General features: G+C 42.4%; 1 protein-coding gene across 1 annotated transcript; it reads right to left on the bottom strand.

Annotated features, from left to right (window-relative positions):
- Positions 1 to 1,041: 1,041 nt before the first annotated feature.
- On the bottom strand, positions 1,042 to 10,687 carry LOC120694936. Its single transcript, XM_039978269.1, has 24 exons — positions 10,565 to 10,687; positions 10,232 to 10,371; positions 9,728 to 9,812; positions 9,428 to 9,481; positions 8,162 to 8,253; positions 7,939 to 8,042; positions 7,456 to 7,531; positions 6,717 to 7,173; positions 5,893 to 6,228; positions 5,608 to 5,811; positions 5,420 to 5,518; positions 5,260 to 5,332; positions 4,494 to 4,621; positions 4,079 to 4,367; positions 3,771 to 3,991; positions 3,562 to 3,689; positions 3,003 to 3,117; positions 2,502 to 2,557; positions 2,318 to 2,411; positions 2,046 to 2,235; positions 1,891 to 1,971; positions 1,707 to 1,804; positions 1,570 to 1,632; positions 1,042 to 1,479 (listed from the first exon to the last, which is right to left on the bottom strand). The coding sequence occupies exons 1-24, from the start codon at positions 10,619 to 10,621 to the stop codon at positions 1,372 to 1,374; spliced, it is 3,348 nt and encodes a 1,115-aa protein (XP_039834203.1). The 5' UTR covers positions 10,622 to 10,687; the 3' UTR covers positions 1,042 to 1,371.
- Between the last annotated feature and the right edge of the window lie 5,846 nt (positions 10,688 to 16,533).

Raw genomic sequence — 16,533 nt, 5'->3', positions numbered from 1 at the left:
TTGAATCAAATTCTCCAGATTTTGAACACATTAGAGATATCATCATGCACAACAATCTAATAGTTTCACATTCAGTAGGTTCAACATAGAAAGTTAAGATCTCTAATAAGTTCAACATGTGAGTTCACATATAGTAGGTTCAGATACTTGGATTGCATGACATACATGTTCACATACAGCTCCGCACGAGTTAATACATAAACACAACTAGTCCAGAACAGGGTAAATCACAAAATGAGCCTTCTTTTGCTTGTGCTCATTGCATGGCTGCAAGTATCAAATTTTTTGCAAGGGCATATCCAGGTGAAACCAAAGAACCGACTCACTAGTTCGGGCGGTGGCAGCATCGTAATGTTGCTCTCCTCTTGAGGCGTCATCTTGGAGTCCTTATTTGCGACACCACAGTCGGCTTTGAGCAATGGCGACGTTTGATCTATTGGCGTGGTAGAGATCGACTCAGTGTGTTTTCTAGATCACAAGGTGACCAGAAGGCGTAGGAACGTCGATAATCCTTACATCAAGAGTTTCTAAGAAGACAGGTGATGCGGGATTCTTGTAAACATAAGGACCAAAGCCAAGTTGAAAGAAGGACGTAGAAGAAGTTCAAAGCTTAGTCTTTTGTTTTCTTTTTTATGTCTTCTTTTTTTTTGTCTTTTGTGTTTCTCGATTGGAGGTTTATGTAAGCTTCTACGTTTGTGGTCGTAGACATTCACCTATAAATGTTGGGTTGTCCCTTTTTAAAAAAATGGTTTGAGATACAGATGGTTGTACCCGTAAAGCATTGTCCCTTCTAAAAAAAGATGGTTTCAGATACATGATGATTGTACCCTCAAAGAATCAACTACATCCTACATCGCCCCCCCCGGCGTAAGTATGTGCCCAATGCATGGTGGATCTGTCGAGCAACCATCGACGTGTCAACAGTAGGTCTTCTAGACAACACGAGCAATGTTGGTATGTTGCGGTCCCTGTTACACGCAGAGTAAGCATGTTCTTATACAGTTGTTGCATTGTCCTTAAGGCATGTTTGGATGGTGGCAACAGCAGTAATTTCCTTCACTGTCTCTTTTATCTTCACAACAGTAACAAGAAAACAACGACCATTTGCTTAGTGCAGTATACAACATAAGATTTGCGTGCTGCTGATGCTGGTATTAGTATAATTACAACATGGCACGACGTGCCTAAGCTAGCTACCGAATAATTACAATGAAACCTATGCAATACCGGCTGCCAAGAGGTAAGCAAGCACCTCCACAGGTAGCAAACAAATGATGATACTAATGTACACAGCACCGGACTGACCTCGTGCAAGTTCAACAATGAATGTGATCGTCCAATGATGTACACACAAAACATCTCTTTGTTGGATTATAGCTTCCACCACTTCTTGTTCTCCATGGTTTTCGCAAGCTCCTGCGCCAGGGAAGCAAAGTTTTCAGCTCCACTCTGAAGCTCTGCAGTTTGTTGGCTTATTCTCTGTAAAAACAATACAGCTTCATATTACTCTGAATAAGGTCTGCAAAGAAACAATAATAGAAACGGAAGCATGAAATCGAACTATTTCACCTCCAGTTTCTCCTGCCGCTGCATCAGCTTATCCTTGGCATGAGCAGCTGCTGCTGCCGCGTCCTGCAGTGGACCTACATTTAGCGCCCATGCACAGCAAAACCATGACCAATTGCAATGTTCATGATATTAATTACCCCGCCAAATTTATATTTCGTTAGAATTTCCTGTGGAGTTCTCATTCTTGGTTCACCAACATGGCTTGACCCTTCAAATAGCTTCTCTCTCTCCTCCTCTGTACCAACACAAACATACAGAGTTTAAACAACTATAACCTCCAGTAATGGAAACAAAAAAAAAATGCGCTATTATTATTCTGACCTGTTGTTCTATTGTTCCTGTGGGATGTAGAGGATGATGCTGGTGCCGGGGAAGGTACTTCGTCATCAATCTCTATGTCATCTGCATCGAATACTCTCAATTTAACAGGGAATACTTCTTGCTTTAAGATACATATAAGGAATGAGAAAGAGAACCGATTGACAGTTCTTCTATCGGGTCATCAAGATTTGGTATTGGTGGTTCAACAAATGAATCTTTCAAGAAAAATGACTCCAAATATTCGCCGGGGGTTTGCACAGTGAAGCTCTCTCTCATTTTTGCACTTTCTTCAGCCTTGCCTTTCATTCCTTTAATGATGCCACCAAGGATCCCTGCTGCTGGATTCTGCGCCGCAATGTGTCCATGTGAAGCCAAAATGTACAGTGGTGTCACATCAGTAAAAGATATCAGAAAAGAAATTGGATACCTGCTTCCTTCTCTGCTCAGTTGAGAAACTAATAGCTGCTTCCGCAGCTGCTGCAAGAACTTTGTCATGAAGGCACGGCAGAGATTCTGGAATCCTATTACCAAAGGGTCAGCAGTCAAATCTATTGCTTCTCAATCTGAATAGCATCCTAGTACAACAATGACATGCAAGAAATGTGAAGTACCTGAAGTCATTCTCTGAGGCCATGAGAGAGATGATTGCAAATTCAGATCCACTTACCTGGGGTGGAGCATATGTTAGGAAAATGAGGATTTTTCAGTAAAATCTGAATATATATGAAATCTAAATAGTCTGGGCACCCCCTAGTTTCCTTTAGAAAATGAGTCAACTGATAAGTTGCAGGTTTTACTGGTGAACAAAGCCAACCACCTCTTCAAGTATGCTTGCCACAAAGAAAACATGACACCCATTTTAGGTATCAAAATTCCTGCTATGTTTTGTTCAAAAAAGAAACCTGCTCTTTTTTTTGCGGTAAAAAAAACTGCTCTGTTTGGATGAAATAAGCTCGATATGGATGTGACAGCAGCAATACAGAATTTAAACGAAAACTACTGCATATATTAGGCACTAAACTGAAATCTGATCTGAACTTCACTACACTAAATCTGAAATCCACCGACCAAATCCTCATGATTAAGTTAGAAGGGCAAGTCATAAAAAGTACCAGAGTAATTTGTCCATTTGAGGAGCTCATGGATTTATCCATGCCTGCCTTGTAACTCCATCTCAATATCGACATCAAGGAGCTCTCAGCAATAATAGCCAGATCTGGCACAGACCTGCCCAGAATAAAGTCAAATTACCATGGTCTGAGCAAACTTCATCAATCCCTAACACAGAATATGCCAGTACATTAAACCGATGGAGTGGCTTGAAAGTCGAAAATCTGCCTTTTTTAAAACTCAAGAATATTGACTAGATTGAAAAATCAATATTATCAATACCTTGAACATTCTCATGTGATTCTACATGGTAATACAAATACGAGCCAGATGAGATAACAGAACACCAAATAGGGATGATGAAATGTTACCAGTTAAATCATTATTGGTTCAAGCGAGCAAACAAATATGCTACTATTTTTTTCTGCCTCGAAGCATACAATTAGATGTAAACACAGGACACATTTTCTAATATATATAACATGAAGTCAATATGTCAAAGCTGCACTTATTATCCATATCTTGTATGACAAGGCAAAGACATGACAAAAATGTAACTACCTCAATTCTATAGTGCCAGTCTGATAAGCCAATATCAACCCAAAAATTTTGCCATCCATATTCTTCAAAACTGCTGACCAGCAACAAGGTTTTGCAAGTTTCAGCTTATGTAGATGCTTGTTTTTTCCCTGACAGGAAAAGGAACACCACCAGTAAGATGTGGAAGTTTGGAAATTAACAGAAGGCAGTTCGTAAAGCTAAATACACACCTGAATCAATGATGCAAGGGATAACAAAAGCAAAACATCCTCACAGCAGATAAGAAGTGAATCTGAACCACCATTTTGTGAAAGGTGGGAAGCATTTTTCAGGTGCTTTCCAACTCCTGGTGCTTGTTTATTGTGAACATCATTGCCTTCTTTTCCTGTCTGACCTAGACTCCCGACTGTGTCTTCTGATAATTGGGTTTGCTTCTCATCTGAAGCTCCATCTAGATGCAAAAGCTTCCAAGTTAGGCAACAATCTAAAGGAGATACAAGGTAAGTGCCACCTCAATGTGATGATAGTAATCACTTGCCTATGACATACATAGAAATTGCAGATGATTGCTTCTGATCTAAGATATGTGAATTCATCATCACACCCGTTGTGCAGTCAAGTACAGTAACACGGCCATCCTTTGTCAAGGAAAGAAGACAATCTCTGGGTAACCTTGCTTTCTGAGGACTCTCTTTCTCTGACTCATCTGCTTTTGCATCAGACGTCATAACACTGTAAATGCCCAAGCAAACAACAGGGGAGTTTGTTCCTGATGCACAATCTACAGTGAATAGAATTGATAGCTGACTTGGATCAAACATTGCGACCTTCAAGAAGACAAACCAGAAAACAATGATTAGCTAATATATGTTGGTAATTGTAAGTTTCAAGCAAACAGTACAATATCAGAAATCTTAAGTATAGCATATATTATAAAAATAGGTAGAATATACCTGACCGTTCTGATAGCCTGTGGCAAGTACTTCTCCTGAAACTGTAAATAATAGAGATCGCACTGGGCAATTTGATGCCAAAAAGGCAACATAACAATGGAATCCTTTCCCATGACGAACAACATGGACTGTCGAAAAGTCAAACGAAAAGAGTATTTGTTTTTAATGAAAACATAATTTGAAATAGAGAACTTTGTAATGCTTAGGGTGAGTTTCCTTACTAGCCTACGACAGTAGTTTTTTAGAAATGTTGGACATGGCGGCTAATAGATAAGAAGCGGTGTTTTGTGCCCTGATAAGCTGGTGGGAGTTGAGCCCTTAGGTTTGGGTCCTGTTCAACTAGAATTTGAGTTCCTATTGCCTCTTATTTACAATGCCACCTAGTTCCTTCTAGGTCGGTCGAGTTTTTTGTCCACTCAAAAATGCTCAATCATAACCAATAAATTTAGTTTTTGTTTCAACAATAAACATTCAGGTAAGTGATAGTACCCATGTATTGTTCCCATCTGCCAAAGAATCATGTTTTGGCTGCTGCTGGTAACACTACCAGACACGAGAGGTATCTTGTAGGTGATAACAGAAGGAAGTAAAATTGGCATAACACTGCCTTAATTAGGATTGCAGCAACATTTTCACATGGAAAACATATCTTGCATTTAAAGGAGTCTGGGGCATTTAAATAGGTCATTTCACCAGCTGAAACTTCTAGGCATGTTCCCCGTCATCAGGGTTCATAATGACACATATAGCATCATGAAATGATTACCTTCTTGCTTCAATTCACTCACAAAGTGAAAGCTTGAACCCCCAGTGTGCTCACGAAGTTTATAGATGCGTACCTACAAAGAGGTATAGAAGGAGTATTAAACAAGGTATCAACGGCCAACAATTTCAACTAATCCACAAATTTGACAATAAGATCTAACCAGACCACTTGTTGTTCCAACAGCCAAAGTCATGTTTAATGAACAAAAGGCCAGAGATGATACAGAAGCATTTGCCCCATTCAAATTAATATCAGCCACCTACGGTAAAGAATAGTTATCACTGAATTATGTTAATATGTTAAGCCAAAGATAACGCAAGTAATCATGCAAATATAAATGAGACTCACCTTTCCATCCAAGACAAACATTGGCATCAGAACAGGAAACGTTGCATCCCAAATTCTCACAGAACCATCTTGATAGCCTGCAATGTATAGTCTTTCAACAGCATGATCCTCGTTCAGTGACATCTCACTTGGAACCCCACCAGTCAAAGGCCATTTCATGTTCCCTAATATGAAAGGTCCAGCATTCTGCCTAGCACAAAATTTCTACAGAAAAAATGGTCTTAAGTAAGTAATGAATGATGCTGTCTTGATAGAGTAAAATATCCACATCCAAGCAGAATGCACCTTCAGTGAAATATTTGAAAGTTCTCTACCAGTTAGTGAACAAAGATTCGTGACTGTTATGTTGGGATCAATGGTAGGAATGGCAACTGGAGATTTTCGTGCTTCAGGCAGAGCATTTCCCTCTTTTGTATTTTGCACAGAAAATAGAGACCCATCAGCATAAAAATTCAGTTGTCCAGGATTTGTCAAAATGAAAAGTGCAGAAGTTCTGCTTTTATCAAGAACCCCAGTATCAGGAATAAGAATCATATCAGCAAAGGATCCGTCAAGTTTGAGGTCCATCCTTGACATGCATCTTACTGATTCTAATCCAGCAGTCGACTCCAGACTAAGAATCTGCAAGAAAATGAGCATTTTTGTCATTGATGAAGGTCTAGTTTTCTCCAGTGTGAGGTTTGGGAAAACATTTTTAAAACAAACTATGTTTTTCCAAGTTCAGGATAGTCATCCTGATAGGTATGAATACACTATTTTAGATGAAAAATAGATATGGCTGCTGAGACCTGAACCCAAAAGGAGTGTTCAGAATTGTTCAGATCTAAAAAATGGGTTCTGCCTGGAAAACAGTTCTTTATACTGGCAGGAAACCCGCCATGCCAAACTAGTGCTGTGTGTCTACACTAAACACGTCTCACAACCAGGTGACAGTAATTGGTGTTCACTGAGCTAGGAATTCACTTCACCAAATTTGTAAATAAGCAAAAAGGTATAATTGAGTTCACCCGTGAAGGCATCAATTGTGATCACTGATCAGCAATGCCTTTTAAGATGGCAGGCAAAAGAAAAGGAAAATCATAACAATGAGAAAGAAACAAGAAGCAAACCGTGAGAACTTCTTCAGATCCCATATCATCACCACCATATACAAAAAGATGCCCTCCTTTATTACAATGAATTGATGACCCAGCAGACCAATGCAATACAATGACAGGAAGCCTACGACTCCCTGAAGCCAGCTGCAGCTTAACAACATTAGATGAAACATCCATTTGCTTGACTTGCCTGGGGGGTCCTGTATTCATATCCCATAGAAGTATGTCTCCTGTTATATAGCCAACAGCAACAATTGAGCCCCCTCTTGATGCCCAACAAAGAGAGCAAATTTCTCTTTCTTCTTCACTGTCATCAATAGCATCGTTCGATTGATCTTCATCAGCATCACTCCGTGCACCAGTGATTTGACCCTTCACGTGTAAATCCCCATAGCCTCTAACTGAAACTGCATTGTTATCAGATACATCCCAAAGAACCAGCAATCCTTTCTCATACGCAATTAGCACCCTGCAACATTTACAGCAGTTATTCTCAAGTGTTCTAGGTTCACAAAATAGATCTGCCTCAAAATAAGAATAATGGGGTGTCACAAAGCTATTGTTCTTCTTTCAAACTTTCTTGCATAAAAAACTCCTTTTATGGTATTCCAGGACTTGTGATAGATCACATAACTGTTTTCAAAGTAAAAGTGGGGAGCCGACAATAATACCATGTCTGCACATCCAGATAGTCTAGTGACTGATAGTTATTAACCAAAGTTCCACAGGTTTCATAAAATGAAGAACTCACCTTGTCCCAAAAGTGTCAGGTTGGATCAGTATTCCAACAATAGGTTGAGGATCCTGTAAGGAAATGCCAGCTCTTTCTGTGGGGGGATTGGGGGAAACAATGGACCAAGGAATATTAACTTTGAATCTCCATGGGTAATCAGTATTTAAATTGTGCAGGACAAAACGTGCTTTTATTCCAAACAAATGAATTGCAGAAAATGAGAAAATTGCTGTATGTTATGAACATTAATGGTCGCACTCAATTTCATCAAAATTTGTACTGACTCAAGTAATTTTCTTATGCAGTTGCGCCTAACATCATATATTTGTATGGAGTGTTGAAAATTCGGAGTAACAGACTATAATCATCTTTGCTCAGAGTTAGAGTTTGTCCACCATGTCATGCAGCAAACATGGAAAGGAGATTTTGTACATCAATAGAGGCAATTGGAAGAAAGAAACATTCTTTGTAGTTCACATCTGGTGAGGAAGACACGTGTACCGGCTAAGGACTGGATAGGAACATTATATGGCATTCTTTGAAGCTTCCCATCATCTACCTCATACTTCAATACAGAAAGAAGACCATTCTCATCTCCAAGGTACCTTAGGGCAAATTTTCAATACAAAAGAAGGGTTATGAATTTCAGCAAACAGATATAGCAAAGCCAAACTAAGTAAATTTTAGAATGTGGAAAAACTGAGTAGCCGTATCGATAGCTTACATCAGAAAGGACCCCTCTATGGCTGCAAAAGCAGTAATGTTGACATCCCACTGGGATGAATAAAACAGTTGCCTGAACTCAAGATTCCATACCTACAGGACAGGCATGTATCATATACAACGGTAGTAGAGAAATGTACCTTTTCTATTTCAGGGCTAGAGAACAGCTGACACTCTTCTTGGATAAATAGCACAAGAAGTAAAGGAGAATTCAGATATGGGGTGTGTTACTGTGGTTGGAAAGGTATCGGATGGTACCGGGAGGTACCTTTCCTATTTTGGTATGGGTCCCACCTATTTTGGTACCGATTGGTACCTTTTTCTAGGTAATTCTTGGTAGCTGTTATGTCTCAACCATCGATTTCAGCCTGATGGACAATCCTCATTTGTTTCAACCATTGTAAAATTTCTCTTCAAATATAGGTGTTACACTATATAGTAGGGAAATATACTTTTTCTTTCTCAGGAATTTCTTGCGATTGCGATGCTCTTATGCAGAATATTTGAGAAATTGTTAAGTTTTCTTTGTTGTGAATGGTGATTGAAAGAAAAGTGCCAAATGGCTTCACAGTATTTGCAGCTTACATGATTCAGCACTATATTGGAAGATACTTTCCTTATGAACTATTTTCCTCCTAAACCATCCATTCCTGTGATATTTCAATCTAATAGTAGATGTGTCCTTGGCATTACAAAATGACAAGGCTATACAAGAATGTTCACAGATTGTATTCAGGGAAATAAGCATAGTACAGTTGGTGGAAGGCTATATGCGAATCCTTGTTGTTAGAATATAAGTGAATTGCCCACCTCTCCCCATCAGCTTACGGTGCATGCAACTCAATATGGTATCAAAGCCAGAGGTCTCGAGTTCGAATCCTGGTTAGCGCAATTAAATAAAATAATTGCTGCTCACTCCTATTCCACGTCTGAGGCCTGAGGAGCCTCCACATGCGGGGAGTGTTGGAATATCCTCATCAGCTTAAACTTTTGGGTTGAACTGGTCGGTGCATGCAACTCAATACTTGTAAACTTGAATCAAGTGCCTATTTCTTCTTCTACGAAAGCCACATAGTTCCTCCGAGGTTGGTCGAGGACTCGAGGGATTTTTTTTGTTAGGTTTTATCAAAGTAAATGTAATGAAGAAAGTTATGAACCAACATATGGGCAGCACGTAGCCAATGTTAACATATATTACCTCCAGGGATCCCCAAAACAAAAAAGAAGAGTTTGAATACATCAAAAACTTTATCTGTCAGTAGCTCACCTGGATTTCATTTTCATTAGAAATTGCAACCAGAAGCCCCTGGTTTATTATAAACTGTAAAGAAGCAACCATTAGTTGTTTCAAGGAAAAAGGTGCAACTTGGACATGGTATTGGGTGTTATATGTAAGCAGTAAAGAACATGGCTAGTTTGATAAGGCGTGGTAACATATATATATATATATATATATATATATATATATATATATATATATATATATATATATATATATATATATATATATATATATATATATATAACTTTGCCTTTGACAGGGAAGAGAAATAGTTAGGATTCAAACCTGCAAGAATTTGTACGGCACACTCTTTGGTGATATAAGAATGCCTTCAATGTTATCACCTCCAAATATTTTTATCCTACCGTCCCTGGCAGTTAGAAGTGCAGAAAGGCTATGAGCATGTACTCAAGAAGAGACGGGGTTCGCGTGGATGAAAATACTGAAGCATGGCACTGGCGAAGATATCTCATTCCATACAGTTAATGTCAGCTTTGTTAGTGAATTAAAGTCTTCGTGACATATACAACAAGAGAAACTGAATGGACAGCTTGCTTCCATGCTTATGTAAGTTTCTTCGCTTTGTTATACTACAAACAGAAATTAGTGAAGCTCTAAAATATGTCAGTGACAGTGCAAGGCACGGTGTTGTTTTTTTATGAACCAAGCATAGGACATATGTAGCTGTGACTATATATGCAGAATGAGTTTTGTGCGAGTGGGTTTAGTTGACAAGTGGTGGGTCGGGGGTATGCGGATTGATGATAGTGATTTGGAGGCGAGCCTGACAGCGTTCCCACGGCGAGGAGGCGCTGGACGGGATCGAAGGCGAGTAGTGAGGCCGTGTAGGGCACCCCGTAGTGAAGCGCGATCTGCGCGTCCATTTGGGGCACGTCCCCAGGTGCAGCTGGTGGTGCTCCTCCCCCTGCCTGCAGCAAGGGCCAAGCCAACATAACACGCAGCAGAAATCAGAAGCAGAAGGTGAAGGCACGACAAGCATGGATTCCAGTTCCGTGCCCGCAACCAGAGCTGAGATTCCTTTAGGCAAGGGAATCGGCAGGTATTCTGGTTGGTTGGATCAAGAAAAGTCAAATGGAATCGCCGGAGACCAAGAGGGGGGACCTGATGGTGGTGGTGGTCGTGGTGTAGTGCCTTGTGGAAGAGGCGCTTGGTGAACATCGCCGGGCGGGCGGCGACGGCGAGGTCGTCGGACTGATTGCCGTCGAAATCGAAAGGGTATGTGGAATCGACGAGACGACGACGGTGGCGTGGAAGACGAAGAAGAAGGTTTAGGTGAGCGGGCCGGACGGAGGTGCTGATGGCCCACGCACCGGCCCAAAAGGCCATCGCCAAGCCCATCATGTTCGGCTGGTTGTGGCAAAAAATTCTATACATTTTTCAGAAGATTTTTCCATTCCCATCTTCCAATTTTAAGATTCGTGTCAACAATTTCACTCGTTGAATCTTCTCAACTCTAATATTTTTTTCTCCTCCTGCCCTCTTCCTCACCGTGCGCCGCCGCCCACTGCGCCGTCGCTGCGTCGCCCTCATGCTGCGCCTGCTCGCCGCGCACTGCTGCTACGCATGCTGCTGCTGCGGCACGCACTGCCATGCGGTGCTGCTGCTGCGGCACGCACTGCCATGCGGTGCGGTGTTGCTGCGCAGCACGCTGCTGCCGCTGCCGCGAGCTGCTGCGGCACGAAGCCGCACGCTGCTGCCGCGCGTCGTACCCGTCGACACCGGAGAAGAACCACCAGCTCGCAGAGGAACCTTCAATATTTTCATTCAGCATTTTCAAAAATTTATATTTCCAATTTCAACATTTTATCTTTACAATTTTAATATTTTGAAAGTCAAATATTGAACATGTTTAACAAAATGTTGAGTTAATTCTACTAAAATATTGAACATCTTTGCCTCAGATAATTGGGCTAAATGGACTTAAAAGATAGATGACTTATCTATCTTTCACAAGATATATATAGAAGCCCTCGATTGTGGCTGATGACTAGTACTGATTTGCTATGAGAGAAAAATACTACTGACTCACTAGTGGCTGATGGCTAGTGCTGATTTGATAGAGAGAAAATCACTGCTGCTAGTCGCCAGCACAACAGAGCCGAATCAACAATAGTAGAATTTCGATGCCGACTCCGAACCGAATTCGAGCACAATGACATGACATCCACAGTATATGTGTGTGGATATATGATAAATTTCTACATATACAATAGCACAATCTACTAGTTGCATTGCTCGCGCGCTGGCAGATTAGCAGCAACAAATCTATGACCATGACGGTCGCCGCGACTATGTGTCGCTTGCGCTACAAATCGTCAATCTATTGCCTGAGACCTTCCCGACCTCATTTCGATCTTTGCGACCCAGCCTCCGTCTTGCCGTTGCCGTCGCCGTCGCAGTTTCTACTTCAGAGTTTCAGGGTTCTGGTTTGAGATTTCGGGGTTAAGACTGCCAGGGGCGGCGCTCTCCGGTGAGCACCGCTTAGGGGAAGGGTCTTGGGCGGCAAAGGACTGGCAGTGGTGGAGAATTTCAAGGTTAAGACTGTCAGGGGCAGAGCTCTCTGGTGAGCACTGCTGTAGGGGGAGGGCCTTGAGCGGCGGAGGACTGGCGATGGTGGCGGGTTGTAGGCAGGATAGCGGAAGCGGCCGTCCGCAGCACGTGGAGGACAGCTTGTGGCCTGTGGAGGTGGTTGGGGCATGCGGTGCCGGAGCTGGTGGCGGCGGGGCGAGGAGGACAGGATTTGGGCGCCATGTCGGCTCCGCCGGAGCTGAGAAAGGTGATGGCATAGGGGCAAGGAGGAGGATGGTCGTGGGTCCCATTTGGTTCGTGTGCCGGTAGAGAGTTCCTTCGGATTATGATTGAAAGGACTCGGATGTTGCCCGGAGGGAGCGTGAATAAGCATTTCAACAGATTCTTCAAATTAAAACACTAAAACAGATTGTCAGCACACTGACCGGTCAAACCAGTCTAATACTTAGAAACTTGAACAAGCAGACCAACCGGTCAGACCAGTTGGGGTGACCACCGGTCACAAGCAAAACCTACACAAATCAGAGTTTTCTCCCCTCCTCGAGCTCTAGCACTAATACAATTTGATGTAGTATTTCTGCAGGTGAATAAAAATATATTGCAAGTCCCTGCACACACAAAAATAACACATCAAAGTAGATCGATGCGGAATTATAAAACAAATGGTAGAACTCAAAGTAGTGAGGCAAACCACAAAGAAGACACAAGGATTTGTTTCCCGAAGTTCAGATTCACCACCGTGAATCCTACGTCTCCGTTGAGAAACTCGTTGGGTGTGAGTCTCTTTCAACTCGATCCCTTGAGTTGGGTCTCTTTCAACTACTTTTCCGATTCCACTATCTTGATCCTTTCCATCAAAAGGGCAAGATCACGCCCGCACAGACTTGCCGCTGCTCACCACAACGTTGGGAGCTAGCCAGCGACGCCTAGCCGTCTAGGAGGCAATCCTCCAAGAGTAACAACTTCAATTTGAAAGCTTTGACGAATCACAAGGTGCTCAAACTATAGTTGCTCACTTGCTGCTCAAAATGTAGCTCTCACAATGCTCTACAATCTCATACTTGCTCAATCTATCAACCCAATCCAAATATATGCAATCTAGTTAGCACAACTCACAAAGAGTGTTGGGGAGAGCTAGCTGGTCAAGAAAATACGTTAGGAAGCTCAAAGGAAGTCAAAGAACCAGCAGCCCACCCAAGAGGGGGCTGAGGAGTATAAATACTCCAATCCTAAAAACTAGCTGTTGCTCTGTCAGTGCAGACCGGTCAGACCGATCTGTTCAAATCAACTGGCCGTTATACCCAGACCGGTCAGACCGGTCTGGGCCAGAGAAGCCCAAACCAAAGTTAATGTGCTCTACTTGGTCCACCAAGTCAGCACTTGATCATCCAAGAAGCACAAAGTTAGTTCTCAGGGGGTTTTCTCTCAGGATTCACACTTGGGGTAACCTATGAGCACTTTTGACCATGTCAATCAATCAATGTTGCATCCCTCTTAATAGTATGGCGTTCCTATACTCAAGATTAAATATGAAATACATTTCAACCACTTGAGCTTTGGATTGCTTCAGCTTTGCCATACTTTGATTTTCTTCAACTTTACGATTCCAACATTGCACATCATTCTTTTGAGCAAATCCATACTTGAGCTAGTGACTTAGATCTCCAAATCATTTGCAAAACTGTCCTTGAATGCTCAAATCACTTCAATAAAAATATTTGATGCATTGCATTGCTTCTCCCAACAAGGCTTGGATATGATACTTCGAAAACCCCACGGATACTAGCACTTCACCTTGGCACTTGCACATATGGCGTCACAGAACAGTCCAAATAATACCGATCAAGTGCACTAATTAACCTTTTAACTTAAACCTCTGCTACTGCACTTCACCAGTACATCCAGACTGCCTGCTTTAACCAGGATCGATTGCACAGGAACTCTCGCCAAAAGACGAGCACAGGTGATTACAAGTAACCAAGGTTTTCAAACTTAACTTACAACCAGAGTTAAACAAAAGTCTTCAAAATTTATTTACAAATAAAGTTTTACAAGCCAGAGTTACATTTCGAATACAGAGTTCAAACGCAGCGGAAAAATACCAACAGTTTGAAACAAACTTCAAAATACCGCACGATAAATAACGTCGATGACCAAAAGACGAACTTCACATCTTGCCCACTGATGTGAGGCTCACCTGCCTGCAATCACGGAGAAGGCGGAACCCACTCGAACGTCCAACCTGGAGGAAGAGGCTGACCACTCCAGGACGCACCGATTTCCTCGAAGTCTTCCGGAATATAGCCGGCTCAAAAGGGTTACAACCAAACCCTGAGTATACTAATACTCAGCAAGGCTTACCCGTCTATGGGTATACTTAGCCCATCACCTAGACATGCATAGCTCTTTGGCTCTAGGTTATTTTGCTGAAAAGCTATTAACACTGGATCCTTACTTTCAATATTTTAGCTCCAATTGTGTTGATAGCTAGAAACTAGGTTTGCCTAATTCTCTATAGCACACATGGTTAATCATATTATCTTTTCAAGAACATCAACAAAAGTCCAACTTTTCTCTTTATGTCCATTCAATCCTTACTACGATGCGACGCATTGACCAAGGCTCTCATATCCGCGAGTCACGGCGAATCGATCCGATTTAACCTTGCAAGGTAGACCTAACCAACACGGCACATATATGCCCCGTCGGGCTATACACACCAACCCTTCGCATATGCACACCGATTAGGCGAACTGCCCTGCGACCCGGGACTGCTAGCCCCACCGATACCAACGAAGGGTCAGCCATGAGTTTGTATACTAGCTCCACTGGTGAAGACAGTATCAAGTCCGCCTACCGGTGCACATATGGTACTGAGCTTACCGGTTTCGACTACCTCCTACTCCCGGCATGCGGTTAGTACTGTTCAATCCTCAGTCAAAGGGCCAACAACGGAACGGTCCTCAATCGACACAGGCGGAGGCTTACTTTCCATCCATTCCATATCCATAACCAATTCATCTCCGCCCGGTCTCCAGTTTTCCTTTCTTTTCTCACTGATTCCTTCTTCGGTAACTTTTTCATAAGTAACAAGACCTATATCTCGCGAGTGACAGGAATCCCTCGACTTCTACCGGGTCCCTAATTAGCAAAGCATTTCTAACGGTGCCTGTATACTAGTAGAGGCTCATAGGTACTTAGGGAGAACATGCATACTACGGTTTCATTCAACTCCTAAACACTTAATGCACAATACTTAAATAATAACATTGAATACTTGAAAATAAAGGTTATGCTCCGGGGCTTGCCTTGCAGATTAGCGGGGTTAGCAATTTCTTCGGGAGCGTGTTCGACTGCGCCCTCCTGCTGCTCTCCCGTTTGCGGCTCCTGGATCGGCTCGGCAACCAGCTCGTAGGCGACTTCGGTGTCGGCGGCTACACGAGGAAAATATGACATGCATAAAACTCAAGAAATGATGCAAAGCACTACTCACAACGAACGACATGGACCAATCTCCAAAAGCGTCTACAGAGCAACCTTACAACTAGGGTTACGATAGCAATGGTTTAGAATGGATGTGCAGCTTTTGGTTCTAAGGCCTCTTTAGCCTGAAGTGATTCCTATCAAGCAAAAGTTACTAAACTCGCTTCGAAAGATTTAAATACTATCCTAGAACAACATGGATCAACTTAAATAGGGATTTGTTTTGTTGCAAAACACATGCATGCATGAAAGAATTAAATACAACAACTATAAAAGAAAAGAGCCTAGCTAGGATCAAATTAAAAGCAAGACTAACCTGCAGGTATGATCAAGCCACAAGAATTATCAGAATAACAATGATCTTGGTAAAGCATGCCACATAAAAATCTCCAACATTTATCGACGATGGAAAGCATTTACTTTAACCCTAGCCAGTTAAACTAAACACAATTAAACTTACACAAAAGTGCACAGCACCCACACCTGAAATTTTTATAGAGGATTACACATTCAAAGATTAGGCCACCGCATAAATTTCATGATTTTTAGACAAACAAAACAGCCGATACAAAATAATCTAGCTTAAACGCAAACCCTAAATTTAGCAGGGGTAAAAGTGACATTTTTCATGCATGAGTATTTTTCTACTGAAGATCTTGATTTTAGAAACTTAACAAAATTTAGTTTGTATTTTTGGGATTTTTCTGCATTTTCCTACAAATTACCAAACTTCCACTCAAATCACACAACAAGAAAACAAAAACCACCCTAAATGGAGCTGTGGGCCCCACCCGTCATCCAAATAAAGAGAGAGGGGGCAAAGCTCCCCTGCTCTGCTCTGCCGCCTGCCCCGGCCCGCACGCCGGCGGCGCGCCTGGCGCGCGCGCGGCCGTTGGCCGGCCGGCCGGCGGGGCAGCGCGGGCGGGCCCACGCGCAGGGCTAGAGCGGCTGCGGCCGAGCAGAGGCGCAGGTGGGGGCGGCCCTGGGCGCAGGCGGAGCGGCGACGGCGGCAAGGGCAGAGCGGCGGCTTGCGGCGTCGACGGTGGTCGGCCGTTCCG

Source organism: Panicum virgatum, chromosome 2K (assembly GCF_016808335.1).
Source record: "Panicum virgatum strain AP13 chromosome 2K, P.virgatum_v5, whole genome shotgun sequence".
NCBI lineage: Eukaryota > Viridiplantae > Streptophyta > Magnoliopsida > Poales > Poaceae > Panicum > Panicum virgatum.
The sequence above is the reverse complement of the archived record's forward strand: the minus strand, read 5'-3'. Positions and strand labels throughout refer to the sequence as shown.

Excerpts from the sequence above, each read along its gene's own strand:
- LOC120694936 (XM_039978269.1), bottom strand. The coding sequence starts at position 10,621 with ATGTTCACCAAGCGCCTCTTCCACAAGGCACTACACCACGACCACCAC. Across the intron at positions 7,532-7,938 it reads TCCTATCCAGTCCTTAGCCG|AAAGAGCTGGCATTTCCTTA; the intron begins GTACACGTGTCT and ends ATCCCCCCACAG. Across the intron at positions 1,972-2,045 it reads GATAGAAGAACTGTCAATCG|ATGACATAGAGATTGATGAC; the intron begins GTTCTCTTTCTC and ends TATTCGATGCAG.